Raw genomic sequence first — 20,002 nt, forward strand, 5'->3', positions numbered from 1 at the left:
TTTGCTGCTGTCATCATGCGAATTTCCCAACTGTGGGACTAATAGAAGGTCTTTTATGTTATCTTAGACATCCTGGTCTCATTAAACATATATGTAATGACTTCTAATGCGAGATGAAGACATTTCCTGTACTTTGATTTATTTATTTATTTATTTTTTAGTTTTGTAAGTAAACCATACTGTTTGCTTCATTTTTACATTTTTTTTAATTCAAGTAGCTAATGAATATAATAGTTTCAGAGGTGATGGCTTAGATTTATATAGACGATCTTTAAAAAAAAAATCTTAGACTACAACTCCCAGAATTCCCACTCAACGGCGAGCAAAGTGTTCAAACGCGCGAGTAGCGGCAGGAGAAGCAACGGCAGCACATTCTGTACACGTTGGTACCTCACTGAGTGTATCGCTCGTCTCACTGTACTGCAGGTGCTTTGCATAAGGGAGTTGCTTTCGCCTCAACAGTGTGTTAGACGCTACTTGAAGTCATGGCTGACCAGGTGGCCGCCATGTGTGATCAGCTTGTGAAAGCTGTGAATGTGATTATGGACGCAGAAACAAGTCAAATTTACCGACTGGAGGCCCTAAAGGTAGCTTCGTTAACGCTTGCTAGCTAGCCGCTAAGTTTGCTGAGCTTGTCATTCATTTGTGAAAGGAGAATAATGTACTGGCTTAGCTAGATAAATTGGGCTATTATACGTAGTTTCCTAGTAACAGCGCTGTTTATACGGTTCATGTATGTTGGTTTAACCTGCAATGATGATAGCCATATGCTTTACGAGCTAGCCGGCATGCCACAATTATCACCTCAACACCAGAGCCACTGTGGACTCATATTCATGCCATTAACCACATGGTGAAAAGACAGAGCTCGATTTAATGAGGCTAGTTAACCAATTCCTAGTAATTCTGCCCCCAAGAATAACTCTAACCCTAGCTGCTAGATTAGCATTCTGCTATCCAAGTATTTATATGAATGTTTGTGAATTAGCTGTTGCTATCTGACATATTACACGTGTATGGTAGTGGTGGGTTCACAAAACTGTTCATTTAAAGTCTTATAACATTTCCTAATCTTTAAAATTACGCGGTTTCTTTTTTCTTCTCTTCAGTTTTGTGAAGAGTTTAAAGAGACGAGCTCCTTGTGTGTCCCATGTGGCTTACAATTAGCTGACAAAGCCCAGCCAGCAGTAGTGAGACACTTTGGTTTGCAAATCCTGGAGCATATCATCAAGTAAGTTGAAGGTGACTAAGGTAAATGTAATAGGGAAAAAGCATGATAAGGGATCCATGTTTGACAGAAAGCTAATGTCTCCCTGCAGATTCAGATGGAACGACATGCAGCAACAGGAGAAAGTCCACCTGAAGGAGTGCGCCATGCAGCTGTTATCAAATGTAAGTGTGATTTGTGAAAGACGCTTCACTTCACAGTTCACAGTTGTACTGCTCTGATGCCTTCTATTGTCTCTTTTCAGGGTACTCATTCGATCTTGGACGAGGAGAGCCACATCAAAGATGCCCTGTCACGAATAGTTGTGGAAATGATAAAAAGAGAATGGCCTCAGCATTGGCCAGATATGCTGAAAGAGATGGAGACTCTCACTAGCCAAGGAGTAAGTAACCTGTGTGGTGCAGGAAGCTCAATTTTTCCTCATCTCACTTGTTTCCTCAGCCAACATGGATTCAATATGAGAATGGAATAACTTGCATGCAAATAAGGGCCAGTTGTGGATTACTCATTCATTTCCCCATTGCCTCATCATGTAAACTTGGGCACTGGGATAACGTCACCTTCCAAATACGAACCTAACAACCCTCTTTCCGCTTCCTTGTTTTATCACTAAACTGTAGACCTTTTCAGACATTCAGATCAAGCTTGGTTTTACTTTTATCATTAATACATACCCACTCTGAAGGGATGAACAAAGTACTTGTGCAATATTACAATAATATCTAAGTGTGATAGTATATTAAAGGATATACAATTCTTAAGAAAAGTTTTTTTTAGTTGGTTGCTGTATATTTAGAAAATCAGTTACATCCTATGTGTAGCTATGGGAATGTGGTAGACTGATTAAGCAGTTGCTTTAATGCAGTGTTGTGTGTCAGCGCACCTAAATGAAGTGGAGTACACACTGTCATTTCAATTCAATTCAATTCAATCTTTATTGGCAGACTTCATGTCTATAAAAACAAGACAAAAAACACACACATAACACACACCCCCCCCCCCCCCCCCAAACACAAGGTATAAACCATTAAATATATATATGTATATAAATAAGTATCTAAAGCATTTGTAAAAATATAAAACCATAATATACATAAAACACAATTACTTAAAATAAATCAATAAATACACAAACACTTTAACCAGTGCTTTCTCAGACTGGATGAGTAACGGGAACCACTCACTGTTGGATCTGTAAGTGCTACAATTATACTGTTATTCGAACCATCCAGTCGTTCTCTAAAATTGAACATTAGCTTTCTTAAAAGTGCTTTAAAAGTCCAAACACCCACAGCTACAAACATCTGGCTGGCACTACCACTTCTAGGTATCCTGCAAAGGATTCTCATCGCATCATTATATGCAACATGCAGCTTCTGCATGCTACATTGTTTGTTTTTTGTGCCAGTTTAAACAAAGGGAAATTTAGCTGTTTATCCTGCTTGGTTCTACATATCAAAACAGCACTTTGAGCAGCATTGTACTCAATGTCATATTGCACACCATATTCAGTACAGACATTAAGAAGATCCTGTAACCCAGCACTGCTTGGACTAAAAACAACCAGGTCATCTGCATACATAAGATGATTTATCAATGTTTTACCTAATATACACCCAGTGTTACAGGCTCTCAGTTGTATGGACAAATCATCAACATACAAATTAAATAAAATTGGAGACAAAATCCCACCCTGTCTAACACCATTGCTGACACCAAAGGGGGCAGAAATACTGCTTCCCCATTTAACCTGCATGTTCTGATGAGCGTACCAGTAAGAGAGAATCCTCACGATGTACTGAGGAACTCCCCGTCTCTTCATTTTATCAAAAAGTTTTCTGTGGTTCACTCGATCAAAAGCCTTAGAGGCATCAATGAAACACATGAGGACAGATGAATTTTTAGCCCTATACAAACTGACTATTTCCTTGAGTGCATATATGCACATGTCAGTGCCGTGCTTTGGTTTGAAGCCAAACTGATTATCCAGAGAAGAGATGAACACACTAACTCTATCAAACAAGATTCTTTCTAACACCTTAGATAAAATAAAGTAAGATAAAATACCATTTTAAAAACATCAACATTCATTTATTTGGATACTGCCTTTTTGGAGCCAGCTCCAAAAACTCATATTTGAACAAGAGGGCAGAGTGCTTATTTATAAGCTGAGGTTAAGAAACTTGGTTAGCAAAATGCATTTATAAACCTTACAGCTGCAGTAGAAGGAAACAGATTCCTCATTATTAGTGCTAAGTAACAGATGAATAAAATACTATATGTCACTCAGACTTTGTCTGTAGCACATTGAAGACTGTATATTTTCCAGATATTTTTTTTAAAAAGTATTAAAAGTGCTCCAAAAAGCTTGAGCACATATAAACACCATACGCTGCTTGATAAATGTATACAACTCTTTCATGCTGAAACGGCAAATGGCTTTGAGGCTTCCTGAGATCTGTCAGTCCCCACATTTATGGGGGCGTTCTTTAAAACATAATTTCTTTCAGTGGGGTGAACAACTTAAAATGCTAGAGAGATGTAAGCATTTGTTACCTTGTGCGTGCTTATCCTTTAATGTAATGACAAGCAGTCAAACTTGTACCATGTTTTTCATGGATGCTTAAATGTTATTAGGTCTGACTTGATAAAACTATCATTGCATCTTTTATGGAAAAGTGAGCATTCAGACACATTCTTGATAATCGTGGACTTCAGGAAGACCAGGAAACACTTGACCCTTGTTTCAATCCAGGGGGTCAGTGTTGACATTGTGGAGGACTATAAATACCTTGGAGTACACATTGGACAATAAACTGGACTGGGCTAAAAACACCACAGCACTTTACAGGAAGGGCCAGAGTCGTCTCTATTTTTTGAGGCGACTGAGGTCCTTCAACATCTGCCAGAAAATGCTGAGGATTTTCTATGAGTCTGTTGTGGCCAGTGCGATCCTCTATGCTGTTGCATGCTGGGGGAGCAGGCTGAGGGTCGCAGATGCCAACAGACTTAATAAACTGATCCGTAAGGCCAGCAATGTTGTGGGGATGGAGCTGGACTCCCTCAAGGTGGTGTCGGAGAGGCGGATGCTGTCCAAGATAAAGACAATGTTGGATAACACCTCCCACCCACTCCATGACATGTTGGTCAGTCACAGGAGCTCGTTCAGTGAGAGACTGAGATTACCGAAAAGCACCACTGAACGACACAGGAAATCATTCCTGCCTGTGGCCATCTCCCTGTACAACGCATCCACTTAACACACTGTTTGCTGCTACAACTACACATGTTTCTTTTCCAACTATTTATTTATGAGTGACTTATGTATGTATGTATGTGTATATATATGTATATATTGTACTATTCTTAGTTAGCGTATTGTCTGTCTTGTCTTAATGTTGGTTTAAAATGGAGCACTGTAACAAAAAAAAAAAAAATAATAATAATTTCCCCCAGGGATCAATAAAGTATTCTGATTCTGATTCTGATTAATCCAAGCTGATTTGTCACGAATCACTTCTTTAAAACTGCTGTTACAGCCATTTAAAGCTAGATAAAAGCAAATCAAGGAAAAAAAAGATCCTCTTTGCTTTCACAGGAGGCCCAGACAGAGTTGGTCATGCTGATCCTTTTGAGGCTGGCTGAGGATGTGATCACCTTCCAGACGTTGCCTACCCAGCGACGCAGAGACATACAGCAGACACTCACCCAAAACATGGAAAGCATCTTCACTTTCATGATGGGCATTCTTCAAATTAATGTGGAGGACTATCGTAAACTGGTTAGTGGAGTCCTGACCTCATTTGTGTTGCAAGAAAGTAGAAATTGAAGAGTAAACTGACTTTACAATATTGGTCTTCTTTTTGTTTTCATCTAGAAAGGTTCTCCTGGAAATGAACTGCAGGTAAGAAAGCGTCAGCGTGTGCCTGCTTTAATATTCTAAACTTTGTTAATCGACTTGATTACTTCACTTTGCCCCCTTATAATTTTTCATCCACACAGATGAGAGCTCACTGTCGAGTTGCCGTGGCTACGCTGAATACACTCGCAGGCTACATAGACTGGGTCGCTCTGGTGTACATAACCTCCGGAAACTGTCATCTGCTGGAGATTCTGTGTCTGCTGCTGAGTGAGCCGGAGCTGCAGCTCGAGGCAGCGGAGTGTCTGCTCATTGCTATGAGCCGCAAGGTGAGTCGCTGGGACAGTATTCATGATGGCTTTCAAGAGATTTTGTCTCGCTTTGTCAAGTAGGCACTGCTGTATGCAACCTTCTTTTATGAGATGATAGAATTGCCAGACAAGCTTTTCCAGTTTCTTTTCCCAGCAGCTTTCATCAGTGTGATCCTCTGAATATACTAATAAGTCCTGCAGAATTGTGTTTTTTGCAGTTAAATTGCTTTAACGTTTATATGTATTGTGCTATTATAACCATAATTACATGAGCAATGCACAAGTCTAATCAGGACACGTGAATCATGCAATGACAACAAGGTATGAGTCTGAACAAGTCCATGAGTCCATTTCCTCTAGGTTCCAGGTAGGGTTAATAGAGCTCATATCCCAGTCATCATAACTGACTTGTTTTTTTTCTTTTATTGGACAGAGTCATAAAATTTCTGCCATAATAGAACTTTGAGTAGAATTTCTAATGATCATATTAATAGTGTTATAATTTCAGCAATAACTCAGTCAAAATTAGGAAACGCACAGAAAATGACGAAGGTGCTTTTGTCCTCGCAGCAGATAGAACCGCATGTTGGATTTGGCAGAAATTTCACGCGGGATGTTTGTTTGACACAATCCTCCCCATGGATAAATGGGAATACAATGAGTAAATAAGTGTTGAAGATGGGAAATATTTGTTTAATCTGTCTTTTTAAAAATCCTTATACACTTTGAGAAATTTTACTATTAAAATAACTCTATTTTTGATAATTTAGAGGCTTTCTTTTGGGGATTTAGAGTAGTCTTGCAGATCAGACCAGTAATACTACATTATGGTAAGCTATAGTTTTTTTACTACCAGTTAATAATCTGTCATTCTGCCACAGGGCAAGCTGGAAGAGAGGAAACCATTCATGCTTCTGTTTGATGATGTGGCCATCCAGTATATTCTTTCTGCAGCCCAGTGAGTACAGCTGCTTCTCTCCACGTCTCTGCAGGCTTCATGCTAGCACTTCTACTGCAATTTAATGGTTTGTGTGTCTGCTTACAGGACAGCAGATGGACTTTCGATATATCAGAAATCCGCAGAATCATCATTAAGTAGCCGTGACTCAGAGCCCTCTATGTGTACCTCTAGAGCAGTGGAGGTGGTGGAGCGGCGTTACATCTTCCTGAAGAGGCTCTGTCAGGTCCTGTGTGCTTTGGGAGGTCAGCTTTGCTCATTAGTGGTAAGTTTGGCCATTTTTAAGCACTTTAGATATTCGTTTTAAGATTGAAGATAGGTAACAGTTTCTCATCTTTTCTCCCCAGGGTTCAGACGTAGAGGTTGAAGTACCTGCAAACCTCAGCAAGTACATGGAAGCCCTTTTAGCCTTCACTACGCATTCCAGTCAGGTGAGATACCTCAGGAAAAAGATTGGACCCTTTTTGAAGTAAAATTTCATTTGAGTGAACAGCGTGTAAAGAAAACGACTTTTCTCTTTATTTCACTGCAGTTTTTAAAGTCCTCAACCATGGCGACATGGGGAGCTTTGTTCAGACATGAGGCTCTTTCAAAGGATGCAGCTGTTGTCAAGATGGCTGTCAAATTTCTTAGAGCCTCTATGACCAACTTAGTTAAGGTGAGGTCGTGGTGACAGCAATATCATTCACAGTGTGACCTAAAGCCAAACAAAGTGTTAATAACTTTCATCTTCCCCTCCTTAGACTGGGTTCCCGTCTAGAGACAATAACCCAAACTGCGAGTACTCCCGTGTGGACTTTGACAGTGATGAGGACTTCAACTCTTTTTTTAATTGTAAGTACCGGGGATTCAAGTTTTGCTTCAGTAGTTCTGACTCTTTTATTTTGTGCATACCTTTATGGTTTTCATTGTTTCTTTTGGTGCTTTGCAGCTTTCCGAGCGCAGCAGGGGGAAGTTTTGAGGAGCACATGCCGCATTGTTCCTCTAGAGGCTTTCCGGATAGGAGCAGAATGGTTACAGTATCAGATTACTAGCCCAATAGATACTGGAGATAACGCATGTAAGTAGTCTTTGACACAATACCAAAGAGGAAATGATCGCTGTTTTCACACGTGTTTTGGTTTACTGCTTGAAGGGATTTTTATGGCCATATGCCGATAGTTAATTCATCATGTAAAATACGTAATAATATTACAATAATTTAAGCCTGGAGTTAATTGGGAAACTAGAGCAGTCAGTTTGGGGAATAGCAAACTCATATTGCTACTAACATATAAGCTTTACAGTTTCCTTTCGAGTCTTTTAAGGACACTAAGGGAAAATTGGGGAAGGGCTGATATATTATTGGCTGATATTGACCCTGATGCCAACTTTTTTTTGTGCAGCGCATCCTTAGCAAAACCTTAAACACAAGTTTCATTTCCATATTGATGGCTGAATCTGCCGTGAATGGGCGCCTCTCCCTTTGCATCTCTCTAGCTAAGACTGCAGAGGGCCTGTGTTCCCTCTTGTCCCCTTCAGTGGTCCAGTGGGATGCAATGACGGTCTTCATGGAATGCATGGTCTCGCAGATCATTAAAAGTGTGGATGAGGAGGTAAAGGAACAAGTTTTCTGTAACAGAATGGAAATAGCAGTGTAAAAGTAATCGTAGTCAAACTAATAATGAAGGCTTTTGCTCCTTCTGCCTTATAGAAGTTACCCATTGATCAGAGCATGGAGCTCCTGCAAGCCGTGCTGAACTACGAAACCAAAGACCCGCTCATTTTGTCCTGTGTGCTCACCAACGTCTCTGCCCTTTTCCCATTGGCCATACACAGACCACACTTCCTGCCACAGGTCCTCATCAAGGTAAGTTGAGCTGTTACTGGTTCCTGAATAACATTTACTATGTGAATGTAGTTTGTCACAAATCAATCAGAAAGTTCCTCCTGTCACATATTTTTGCTCGGTGGGGATGTTTCTTGTATTCACACCTTCAGCTCATTTGGAGGAGTTTGTTTTAATAATGTGGATTTTGAATGGTTTTGTTTTGTCCTGCAGCTCTTTAAGGCCGTCACATTTGAAATTGATCACGAACCCAAAGTAAGTTTCCTTCACGGAGTCATTTTTACTTCATCTTCATGACAACTGTGGAAAACAAATGTATTCTCCTCCTGATGTCTTCAGGCACCTTGGACTCGAGCTGTGAAGAATGTGAGGAGGCACGCCTGTTCTTCCATCATAAAAATCTGCCGGGATTACCCACAGTATATGCTGGTAATGGACTATTCTATTCCAGTTAGCTTAATAGCTAATGATAACTTTTCCGTATAGAAGTAAGTCAGTGTCTTTAACGATGCCCTTTTTTCTTTCTACAGCCTTGTTTTGAGATGTTTTACAATCATGTGAAGGAACTGTTTTCGAGCAGAGTCGCGCTCACTCACATGGAGAAATGCGCCCTGATGGAAGCTCTGGTTCTCATCAGTAACCAGTTCAAAGACTATGAGAAGCAGAAGGCGTTTGTAGATGAACTGATGGCCTCAGTGGTTGCAGAGTGGACTTCAAATGAGATTAGGCAGTGAGTTTGAATTCTCTCAGTGTGCCTCAAATTTAACACGATAGCGATAAATGATAGTTTTCTCTTCTTTGTTTTTCAGTGTGTTGTGGAACCCAGACACATTCTTGTCCTTTATTGGAGCAGATAAGGTGGTCACGGAGCAAAAAGAAGATGCAGATACAGCAGCCATTAATAGAGGCAGAGTAAGTGTATATGCGTGAACTCATTTATGTGGAGGGATACTGCCATTGGAGATCACTGTAGGTTTGCTTGTCTCACTTTTGTGTAATGACAAAATGTCGTAAGGGAAACAGACGTTATTTGACCTTTTAAAGGCATTGCACATGGACGTGTGCTCACTGACGAAACTTGTTTTTTGCGTTGTGTAAGTTGTTTATTACGTAAGCAAAGAAAAACTTTCCAGACAGAATGTGCCATGTCACCAATTTTTTTTATTTATTTTTTTTGCACCAGCCACAAAAGCTCATATTTCAAATTCTGACGCAGTTTTTGGCTTGTCGTTGGAGTTTATATTTTATTAATAAACAAAGCTGAAAACCATCTGGGTGTAGGCCCTGAGGTTTTGTAGCAGCTATGTGACTGTAACTAGGTGTAGCAAGGCTTTTAATCTAATCTAACGCAGCATGGTTAAATTTGCTGATTAGAAATAAACACAGAGTGCAGCTGTGGCAAATGGAAAAACTTTTTTTTTTTTTTTTTTTTTAGCTATTTGATGATAAACAAAACTATTTGACAAACTAAAAATGCTGGTGATAGATATGACACAAAATTTCAAAGGCAGTCGCGTTATAAGAACGGATAAAAATTGCTTGTAGTTAGTTGTAACAAGGTAACTTGTAACTGTTTAATCCTTTTTTTGTATTTTCTTTTTAATTGAATCCTCCTCTAGTTGAGCTTCTGTTTGTATGCTATATTGGCGGTGGTGAAGCGGGCACACTGGCCTGCAGACCTGGAGGAGGCCAAGGCTGGTGGCTTTGTTGTGGGCTACACTCCTGCTGGAGCTCCCATGTACAGAAACCCCTGCACTGCCCAGTTTCTGATTTTGATGCCCAATTTACTAGCACTAATCAGGTGCGCTTGTACCATGATGTTACAGAAATTTGTAAAAAATGATTAATTATCCTTTTTACCGTACTGATATGTTGATTATTGACTTTCCCCTCTTGTTATTCCTCACTGCAGGACTCACAACAGTCTTTTCCTGCCTGAGAACATGGCCCGTCTCAGTGAGACCTTCAGCAGAGCTCATGAGATCATGGATAGTGAGAAGAAAGTGGTTCTTGGTAAGATGAGTTTTGTCCACACTTTTTACCAGAAGTCGGCAATCACCTTAAAAAAAGACTGTGGTCAAACTTAAGTGCATCCCGTCTACAGGTCTCTCTCATCATCTTTTGGATATTTACGACTCTCCCGTGTGTAAAACCATGATAGAGCGCATGCAGGGATTTTTCTGCACATTATATGATAACTGGTGAGAACTGTGGCTTTGACAGCTTTAACCCAAATTTTTCTTGCCTTTTTATATACCTTACATGTTGTTAAATTAAGTTTACCTCCAATTTTGCTGTTTTTAATCCATGTAGCTACCAAATCCTGGGAAGTGCAGGTGTGTCCCTGCAGCAGGAGTTCTACAACATCGACAAGTTGGCTGAAGGAATGGCTGGCTCTGCTTTCGTCTCCCTCGACCATGTGCCCGATCACAGACTTCGCCCAATGATTCATATCCTTATTTGCTTTTTTTTTTTCTCCATTTGATTTGGTCAGCTTCTTTTCCCCTTCTCCTCCATGCTCCAATTCAGTGATGCACACCGGCCTGCAAGACCTGACATAATTAAAACTGAGCTAAAGCTTTACGTAAACTTTACATTTCCTTGACAAGTGTACGTCTGTTTCTGAGGCAGCTGGTGCTGTCTTGTCCCCAGGAGTACTATGAAAGTCTACTCTGCCCTCTGCTGGGACCATTGTTTGGCTACATGCTGCAGGTCAGGATCTCCACACCCACTGTTCTCTTCTTTTAAACTTTTTAGCCTAAAATGTGCTAAATATCATGGCTGTGTTTCTTATTACTGCTTCAGAGACTCAACATGAGGTGGCAGGTCATCAACCAGCGGACATCTATCAAGTAAGTTTTGGCACAGTGTTTGTGATCAAATGAATTTTCAGTCCATAAGACAAAAGTAACACACACATACCCCAAATATAGACCATAAGGAAGACTTTTCTTATCTGGAATGGAAATTTCTCAATTGCAGTTTGAAAAAAAAAATAAAAAAATCACTGCTTAGTTTTTCCTCATAATTCACCTTTTGTGTGTGTGTGTGTGTGTGTGTGTGTGTGTGTGTGTGTGTGTGTGTGTTTTGTTTTTTTTTCTTTCTTTCTTTTTTTCAGTGGTGAGCATGAGGAGGAGGAGTTGGTTTGTCAGGAAACCCAAGTGACCCAGGAGATGTTGGAAGAGCAAGTAGTACGCCTGCTGACGAGGGAGGTGCTGGAACTTCTCAGTAAGTAGTGTCTTTAGTACCGCTTCCCACTCGCATACATGTTCATTCTAATGCACTATTGCCAAGTTGTGAAAGTTGAGCTTTTGGAGCTAATGTTGGTTTCAGAGCACATCAGAAAAGTGCAAATCTCAGCCACAAAGGCAAAGCTGTAATTCTACATTTTGTGGTAGATTTTTCTATCCAGTAGGATTTGTCTTTGGTGAGTGATAAGATTATGTCTGAGTTTATCCAGATTATGAGAAGTATAAAAGCACAATACATACATACATACATAACAAACAGTTGTACTTTTTATGGCATTATTAAACAAGGAGCCAGTCACAGAAGGGCTGCAGAAAAGATGTGAAACTCTGCGTTAATGACTTCTCCCTGAGCTCTCTGGAGTCAAGTGCTCCAATTAAGAAGCTAAAAGTGGAAGTGTTTGCAGAGAATTGTACCTTCTTATAAACAAAAGTCATACAAAGTCTGATTGGCAGATAATATTTGATTGAGGACGTTGCTGCCAAAGTGGTATTTAAAGTACGAAATTTAAGATCCCCTCCAAGAGTTGAATCTGTTCATCTGGATGTAGAGTTTTCAGTAAAAAGGGAAAGACCATCTCTGAATCAAGGAAAGTTTCTCCCACTGAAAACGCTACGTCCACATGAACAGAATCAGGTTTTGGGGATTTCCTTACCTGGATGATTGAGCATCTAATCAAGACACTAAACTTAAGAGTGCACACTCTTTTTCAGCCTGCATTGTGAGTGACTGCTTAACATGTATTTTAGTTTGGTTTAGTTTGATCACTCATCAGTGCAGAAATGCTGGTAATTTTGAAGTGTAATTCAAAGAGAGCTTCTTTTTTGAACATGAAGGTTTTTGTGAATTGATAGCAGCTTAGGTAAATAGTTTAAGGATTTTTGCGGTTACTGTGCATTGTGCAATGAATATCCAAGGTTTTGTGTCGATGTAGTGGGTTTGTTTGTTTGTTTGGGTTTTTTTTAGCTGTCTGATTAGCTTTTAAAGATGGAAGTTCAGTTGTCAAAACATCACAATTGTCTCTTTTTGTTTTAGCTGTGACCTGTATTTCCAGAAAGGTATCTGAACCTGCAGCCAATAAGGAGGAAATGGATGGTAAGAGTTAAACTGGAGAATTTGAATTAACTGGATGATTTTTATTCTGGCGTATCTCTTTATTTTTAATTAAAATTTGTTGTTGTTGTTGAAACATGCTCTTGCAGAGGAAGATATGATGATGGATTCAGTGCAGTCAGCGTCTCCTGCTCAGCCCACAGAGGAGCTGACAGAGCTGGGGAAATGTCTCCTGAAGCACGAGGTCGACCTAAAACGCATCACGTATCATTCAGAGGAAAGCACAGTTGTACATTATTAAAAACGTAATGCTTCTTTTTCATTTCTCAGAACCTCTACATGTCCCTGCTGACCCTGTCCTTTACCTCACTTTCCTGGAAGGATGCCACCAACTGTCATCGCACTGCTTCACTGGTCTGCTGGACTCTGCTGCGGCAGGTAGCACATTTAATCTAACCTAAATACAAGGCAGCAACTTTTTGATGCTCTCATCACACACGTTGCTTTTATGCACAAGCTGTCTGGCTATATTTAACCCAGATGTCTTTAAATGTGGGACTCAAGTATGCACAACAGGTTCCTGAGGACTGTACTTTATAATGAAATGCTACGTAAGCAAGAATAAGTTGTGCATTTGTTTAGGATTGATTTCAGCATCACAGTGTGTATATATGACCCAAAACATAAGCCTGTGCTTAGTGTATTTAAGGAGATTTTATTAAGTAAGATTTTTTGGGTAACATTGGCGGTTTATAGCACAGAGGACTGAAGTGCTATAGGCTTACACAGGAAACGGTGGTTGGAATCAACAGTACATTTTTTTACATTTTTACCTTTTGAGGTTACGAAAAAATGCCTTGCAAGATTTTAAATAGCAATATTTATGGATGTCATTTAAGGGATTTGTAAAGATGTGATGAATTATCAGCTTAACATCAGTATAGGCCAAATGTTCACGTTCATGTTTTAATCTGGTGTTTTTCTGTCAGTTTTGCATTTGGGTGCTTGAAGATGGTGTGACAAAAGGCTAAAGTACCTTCAAGTTATTCATGTATAATGAAGACTTCTTTGATTCTCTGTAACAAAAGAGGAGAGTACCAACAAAAACAAATGTCAACAAAACAAAATACACAAGACATTGGTACTGGCGTCAGGTAGCATCCGTATGAAAGCAGAATTTAACAAACACAACCCTAAAATCTAACGATCTTTGATCTGGGAGGTGGCTGAATAAGTGTCTTGCATAGCTTTATATTTCTCTTGTCTCCAGGTTGTTGCAGGTAATCTTCTTACTGAAGCTGTTACGTGGTTCTTTACCAGCGTTCTCAGGGGCCTTCAAGTTCATGGGCAGCATGAGGTCTGCAGCTCTACCCTCTCTCAGTTGGCAATGCTCATCTATGAAAACCTGGTGAGGCAAATTTTGAACATATCTGACATATTTACATATTTGCTCTTTTTTTCCCTGCCCTTTAGAGGACTTATTTTACTTTCACTACTAATCAATCTGTTGTCTATATTCTGCTTTGACCTATAAAACGACAGATTATAGTGAAAAAGTCTTGATCAGAATGAAAGATTTTTCAAGATGTAAACTTACAAAAAAACAAACAAGAATTTGCAAAGCTGGAATCGGCGAAGATTTGAGAGTTTTGCATGACAAATAATGTCTGTCTTTGGGATGAAGTAAAATTGACTTGTTTTTGAGACTGGTGTACATTCCCAAAATTTAAGTTTCATATCATCTTGCTTCCTTATATTGTATCCTTTTTAAATGTCTGTGTTCCTGTTAGCGGCCTCGCTATATGGAGCTGAGAGGAGTGATGACCCAGATCCCAAACATCAATTTGGAGGCTCTGGACCAGTATGACCACAGGCTCATGGACCCCAGTGCCCAGAAGTTTGGAGAAAAGAAGAGAAAAGACCAGTTCAGGAAGCTTATTGCAGGAACTGTTGGGGTAATGCTACATTTCCCCACTAGAGAGCAGTGCTTCTCTAGTATATCCGACTGTAGATGGCTCATTAGGAGTAACCATAGACGCTGGCGTTTTAGTGCAAGTCATTACTCAGCAGAGTGATTCTGGCTGTGTTGTAAATCTTCTGTTCGCCGCAGCAGAAAAATGTTCAGCAGCTCAACAGGGCCGGACAGTCTAATGAAATTCTTTCCTGCAGGTCTGGGATAGCTGTGTTTAACCTTTCCTCTACCTGTCCCCTGCCAACAGAAAGCTCTGTGCCAGCAGTTCAGGAAGGAGGTTCATATCCGGAATCTTCCATCGCTCTTTAAAAAGCCGAAGCCAGATAAGGATATAGTGAACAATGAACCTCTGGGCCTGGCAGCTCTCTTCTCTCCCAAGAATGATGCCCTGTAGGAACACAAAGCAAGTCAAGACTTCACGCTGATTGAAGACGGAGTTGTGTGTAGGACCACCGTCTCTCCTAAACATCCTCCAGCTGGGGCAGTGTGGCGCTACCTAACATATCTGTCAACACTGGTGTTGCTTCAGTAGGTTGTCTTTTCTTTTAACCTACATCGTGCAATGCCGCCGTTCATGCTTTATAACTGCTAGTCATTTGTACAGTCAAGTATCACAAAGTAGGGGACTTTTTTTTTTTTTTAAGTTCCTTTTGCGCATAAATGAGATTTGTAGACTCTACAGAATCTGTAGGGATTATTTCAGAATGAAGTTCTTAATTAATATTTAACCATTAATATTTGCACAGCTGAAGAAGCTGTAAAGAGCCACAAGACTAGTTTTATTTAAGACTTTTCTGCATTCTTATTTTACTTTGTGCTTCTTCATTTTTAGTCGCTGTATTTTTCCACTTCCCAACATCAGGACACAAGAGGAACTATTAAGTGTAGCAACTTGCAGTTAATCGTATCCAAGTAAGCAAAGCAAGTAAAGCAGGTCGGCGTGCAGTTAGCCTGTTGGGGTACGATGAGGGATAGAGTGCATTTGTGTTATGGCATGTGGACAGGTGGACTTTTTTTTTTTTGTTGTTTTTTCTTTACAAAAAAAAATAAAGAATACATTTTGGAGGTTAGTGTTGGCAGATACGTTGGTACCCATGCTGCTGTTGCATCTCGCGTCGAAAAGAAAGACCCGAGGGGGAAAAACTGCTGGTGCACATTTCTCTGTTCACTTTTTGTTTTGTTTTGGGGTTGTTGTTTTTTTCTATTGACTGGACCAGCTTGAATTAATTTTCTGATTCTGAAGGATGTGCTGATGGTACCTCGAGTGTGATGTTCTTTATAATGGGGTAAAGTTCCTCTGTCTATGTATAAACTAAGAGAGGAAAAAGTAATGGATTATATGAATGATTTATTGTAGACGTAAACAGAACAGCGGTCTGTTTTGCAGTTATTTTTTGCCAGTTCTTCATATCGCCACATGTGAAAACAGCCCATGTACTGTTTCGAATTGTTAATTTAATGCAGAGCACATATCATACTACAAATGATACAACCGCAGTCTGTGCCAAAACACTCATTGTAAATTTGTAAGCAGACAGTTGTCTGACAAATCTAATTACACGTAACTTAAGGAGTATTTAACAGTGAACTCAACTAATGTGTAGCTTAATCCAAGTGTTCCTGTTGTGTTCTTGCTGTCTGGTTTTTGTTTTGTTTTTATTTTATTTTTTTCAATACTGGTTTTGCCAACCAGGAAGAAAGGTGAACCATCACTACATTCCTTTATTGTCCAAGGGATTGTTTTTCAGGATAATTTGTTGGATGAGTTTTGCTCTTATGGAGCCATCAAAGCAGTTTGTTTTGTTTTTTTGTTTGTTTTTTTTGTGTGTGTGTTTTTTGTTTTTTTTAATTAAACTCTTCACATCCTTTTTCTACATCTTGAATGCTGTTGAACCTAAAGCAAGCTGAAGTACTTCGTTAGTTATCAAAACTGTTTTCCTTTTATCATCAAACTGTTCCCCTGTCTTTGTGCTGATTGTTCACATGTGGTTATTTTTAAAATGTGTTCAACACTAAAATGTAATGTACAAATGAGAAAATAGGCTTTTTAAAAGTGTAGTGTGGTTTATATTTTTGTTTTGAATAAAAAAATAAAAAAAAACCAGTATCTTTTTTTTCCCCCCCCTCTATTTATAATATATCAATTACAGCACGTTCACATATTTTTCTTTGAATTAATTTCCAGATGCAGCATCTAAAACATTAGAATGACCTTAATGGGGATGTAGTTTTGAAAACTGAATCTAAATCTCGAAAGGGTGAAAAATACTTGAAAGATGGGGAATGTTTTCAGACTCCCATATTCTTTGTGCTTTAAGTTTAAAGATCTTTTTTTTTTTTTAAATTAAATCTCCCGTTCAAATCTAGTATCAAAAGCAGTAAACTGAGGTGAACAAATACTGCAAATATTTTAATCATGTGGATATTGACCATAACTTGACCCATTAGACCTTCATTTATGTCTGTTATGCATATTAAACTACAATATACTATTAGCAGTTGCTCTTAACATTTGTAAGATTTTTACACATTTTTACAAGCAGGCTGATAAGCTCAGGTGTAGTCTAATCCTCCAAAACACAAGGAGGAGAGAGAGAGAGACACTGTAATCACCCAAATCGCATTATATTGCCAAATCTGTACTTTTCAATTCTGCATCAAACTGTTTTGGTCAGGTTAATTGCTTTTATAGTCCTTCAAAACTGCCTAAACATCTTCATTTATCAGTCGCTATATTAATCTTATTGGTGCGTGTATTATGGAGAAATATTCAATTCGGGAGAGATTTCGCGATCACATTTAGACAAATCCACCTGGCCTCAGCAGCTTAAGGAAAGGCAGTTCACGCTCAGACCGGTAGGGGGTGGTAAAGCAGCAATTGCCAATCCGGTTGTTCAGTCTGACGTCACTAGCCGTGTCTGGGTCTAAACTCAGCTGCAGGTCCATATATCAAACGATCACTGTGGCATTACTGAGAGTTGAAAAACTGTCTAAAGTCTTTCATCTTTAATAAAATGATCAGCGTTCTGCTCTACCAGGTGTAACAATTGAGTTTAACATCCAGGCATCCATGAAAACGGAATTTATGACATTTAACGGAGTTAGAAGTTAGCAGGGAGTTAGCTCGCTAGCTTCTATCTAAATACAATATAGCATGTCCTGACTGCGGGGTTTTGGAAACAAATTAAAACGTACAGCTCTGTTATCACTTCCAGCATAAATGAAGACAGAAAACTAAACAGCAGTGACGCTTGTGGGGTTACTGAAGTTGTGCTAGCTGGTATATAATGATGTGCTACGTGACCGCTAGCGACACAGCTATGTTAGCATAATATAAACAAGCTAACTTTTTTTCCACTCGATAAAAGTTAACGTGAGTGTTCTCGGTGGTCAGAAACAAATGTAATCGCATGGCAGGATGCTGTAAAAGGACCAAACTTCAGCCAGGAGAACAACTGAGATAATCCATCCATAATACGAGGTTAGTCATTCATATACTGCTGCATAGGCTGGGCTGTAGCTACATCCTAAGGTTTTAAAAACTGAGCTTAAATAAATGATTAGTGGTAATAAAAGCCGAGGGAGGTCAGCAGTGATCACTGACTGTTTTAGGAGCTTTTTGAGATCAAATAGAAGAAAATACATAACATTAAACATGTTAACAACACAAAAGCCATATTAAACGCAGACTACTTTAGACCCGGAAGTAGGATTCGTCGCGTCATCACTGAACAACCTCAGCTGCCGTAAAAAATAAAAATAAAAAAAAAGGAGGAAAGAAGAAGAGCAGTAAAGAATCGATGGCAGCCGCCCCATTGCGTTTTGTGGTTTCTACCGTTTTGATGAGGTTTGTTGGGAATGAACAAATAAGCGTACTTGGGCTTAATATGTCAGGAGAAGCACAAAGGCCTGCTTTGTGCCACCAAGAGTTTAATGTCGCACAAACATATATATTAAAAAACAACTTCTCAAACTTGTCACGAGACCGTCGTTAAACAGTTTTGAAAAAGTTTGTTTACATTTATTTCATTAATTCACATACTTCCACTCCTTTAAGTTTCATAGCGAATTTTTAACACACTTCCTTTTCTTTCACAGCTTTACAGAATAGCATTTTGCATACAATAAAATGTCTACATAAAACGGTTTAGTCAAAGTTACCTCTAACTAAACCAGCTAGCTAACCCGTCACCATTAGTGACGCGCTGACATGTAAGCTGGTGGTGCTAAAATATGATCATGTACTCTTAAAAGAGCTGCTTCCGCTGCTGCGTGACTATTTTTAACTACTTTTAAAGTCTTATGGCAAAATTTGACAATGAGAGGTAGGATATCTGCTCTATTAAAAAAAAGTTTCCTTGTAAAACTCCACAGCAGAAACTTATTTTAAGGTCAGCACACATTTGGCAACAGTTCCGTTTTTCTTTAGTACTTTTTATGTCCATCTTTATTCTTGATGACAGATTTCTTCTTGTTCAGTTGCTCTTTGCTTAAGAGGTTGTGTTGCTCTGTTTTCCTCTCCATAAGCATTCTGCTGGATTCATGCAGAGCGCACACTTGCCAGGTCAAAGTTCTCACTTTTCTTCTCATGAATTTAACCGTCCGCTTTGGACCGTTAGGGTGCTTGAATATGCGTCATCTGCTTGTTTTCTGTAGACCAACAGAAGCGTGTGAGGTTTATCGATTCATGGCACCATCTAAACGGCATTTCCCCAACACCTTTTGCATTCATGCAACCCAGGATCATCACACTGCCACCTCTGTGCTTTGTTGTCAGGATTATGCATTCACTGTGGTGGTGCTGGCCAGGTTAAATCCAATCATGCTCGACTGTTATTGGCAGCTTAAACAGAATGCATTTATTGAGAGAGTTTTGAATTGTTTAACATTGAAGGCATGTATTTTATTTGTGCATATAACATATGCACATTTTTTTATTTAATACCAGCAACACATTTAAATGTCAACACTGTGATAACCACCAGTGCTGTATCACCCCTTCTGCTCTTTTAACTGCTTAAAGTTAGATTCTTTTTGGCTAATTCAATGGGTCACTGGGAATCAGCCTCCATCCTTGAAAAACACATAATGTAGATGGCGGCATATGTTGCTGTAAAAGCTCTGTACATCGTTAGCAATAATGGTGCCTTCACAGATGTGCAAGTTAAATGTCCCATGTTCACTAAAGCCTCTCCATACCCAAGGCTGTTGACAAGCCAGATGGTCCCTCTCCTTTAGTCTCAAGGATGTTTTGTCCATGATTTTTAAAAACAAAAAACTTTGGATAAACCACATGAAAGAGTTCCTCTTTGTGTCTGTCCATCTTAAATGAGCTCTATTTCATGTTTATATTATGTTTGTATTATGTTTTCTGTCATCAGATGATGATGAAGCTTTTAACTTGCATTTGTTGTAGGGACAAAGTGCAATCAATGAGAAGGTAAATGCAGTTTTTCAAAAGTGTTCTTGCACCCATGCAGCGATTTCCACTACAGAATTATATCTGTTTTCTGATGCAGGACCTTCTGAGTACCCCGAGATCAC

The 20,002-nt window shown here is 39.3% G+C and overlaps 1 protein-coding gene across 1 annotated transcript; it reads left to right on the plus strand.

The window, feature by feature from the left end:
• The first annotated feature begins 322 nt into the window (after positions 1–322).
• Positions 323–15,482, plus strand: xpo5 (exportin 5). Its single transcript, XM_082556304.1, has 32 exons — positions 323–587; positions 1,110–1,231; positions 1,320–1,392; positions 1,473–1,610; positions 4,827–5,009; positions 5,106–5,132; positions 5,231–5,416; positions 6,280–6,356; positions 6,444–6,621; positions 6,704–6,787; positions 6,889–7,014; positions 7,100–7,190; positions 7,288–7,416; positions 7,836–7,951; positions 8,050–8,205; positions 8,398–8,439; positions 8,524–8,613; positions 8,715–8,914; positions 8,994–9,096; positions 9,804–9,985; positions 10,097–10,197; positions 10,289–10,385; positions 10,498–10,633; positions 10,798–10,896; positions 10,990–11,036; positions 11,303–11,412; positions 12,469–12,528; positions 12,636–12,730; positions 12,817–12,924; positions 13,757–13,894; positions 14,277–14,441; positions 14,706–15,482. The coding sequence occupies exons 1-32, from the start codon at positions 486–488 to the stop codon at positions 14,850–14,852; spliced, it is 3,708 nt and encodes a 1,235-aa protein (XP_082412430.1). The 5' UTR covers positions 323–485; the 3' UTR covers positions 14,853–15,482.
• Positions 15,483–20,002: the final 4,520 nt, after the last annotated feature.

The sequence above is a fragment of the Aulonocara stuartgranti genome (assembly GCF_965226115.1).
Source record: "Aulonocara stuartgranti genome assembly, chromosome: 13".
NCBI lineage: Eukaryota > Metazoa > Chordata > Actinopteri > Cichliformes > Cichlidae > Aulonocara > Aulonocara stuartgranti.

Bases quoted from the DNA above. Each gene is read 5' to 3' on its own strand.
- xpo5 (XM_082556304.1), top strand. From the start codon at position 486: ATGGCTGACCAGGTGGCCGCCATGTGTGATCAGCTTGTGAAAGCTGTG. The intron at 588-1,109 runs GTAGCTTCGTTA...TCTTCTCTTCAG, and splicing joins ACCGACTGGAGGCCCTAAAG to TTTTGTGAAGAGTTTAAAGA. The intron at 7,952-8,049 runs GTAAAGGAACAA...TCTGCCTTATAG, and splicing joins TTAAAAGTGTGGATGAGGAG to AAGTTACCCATTGATCAGAG.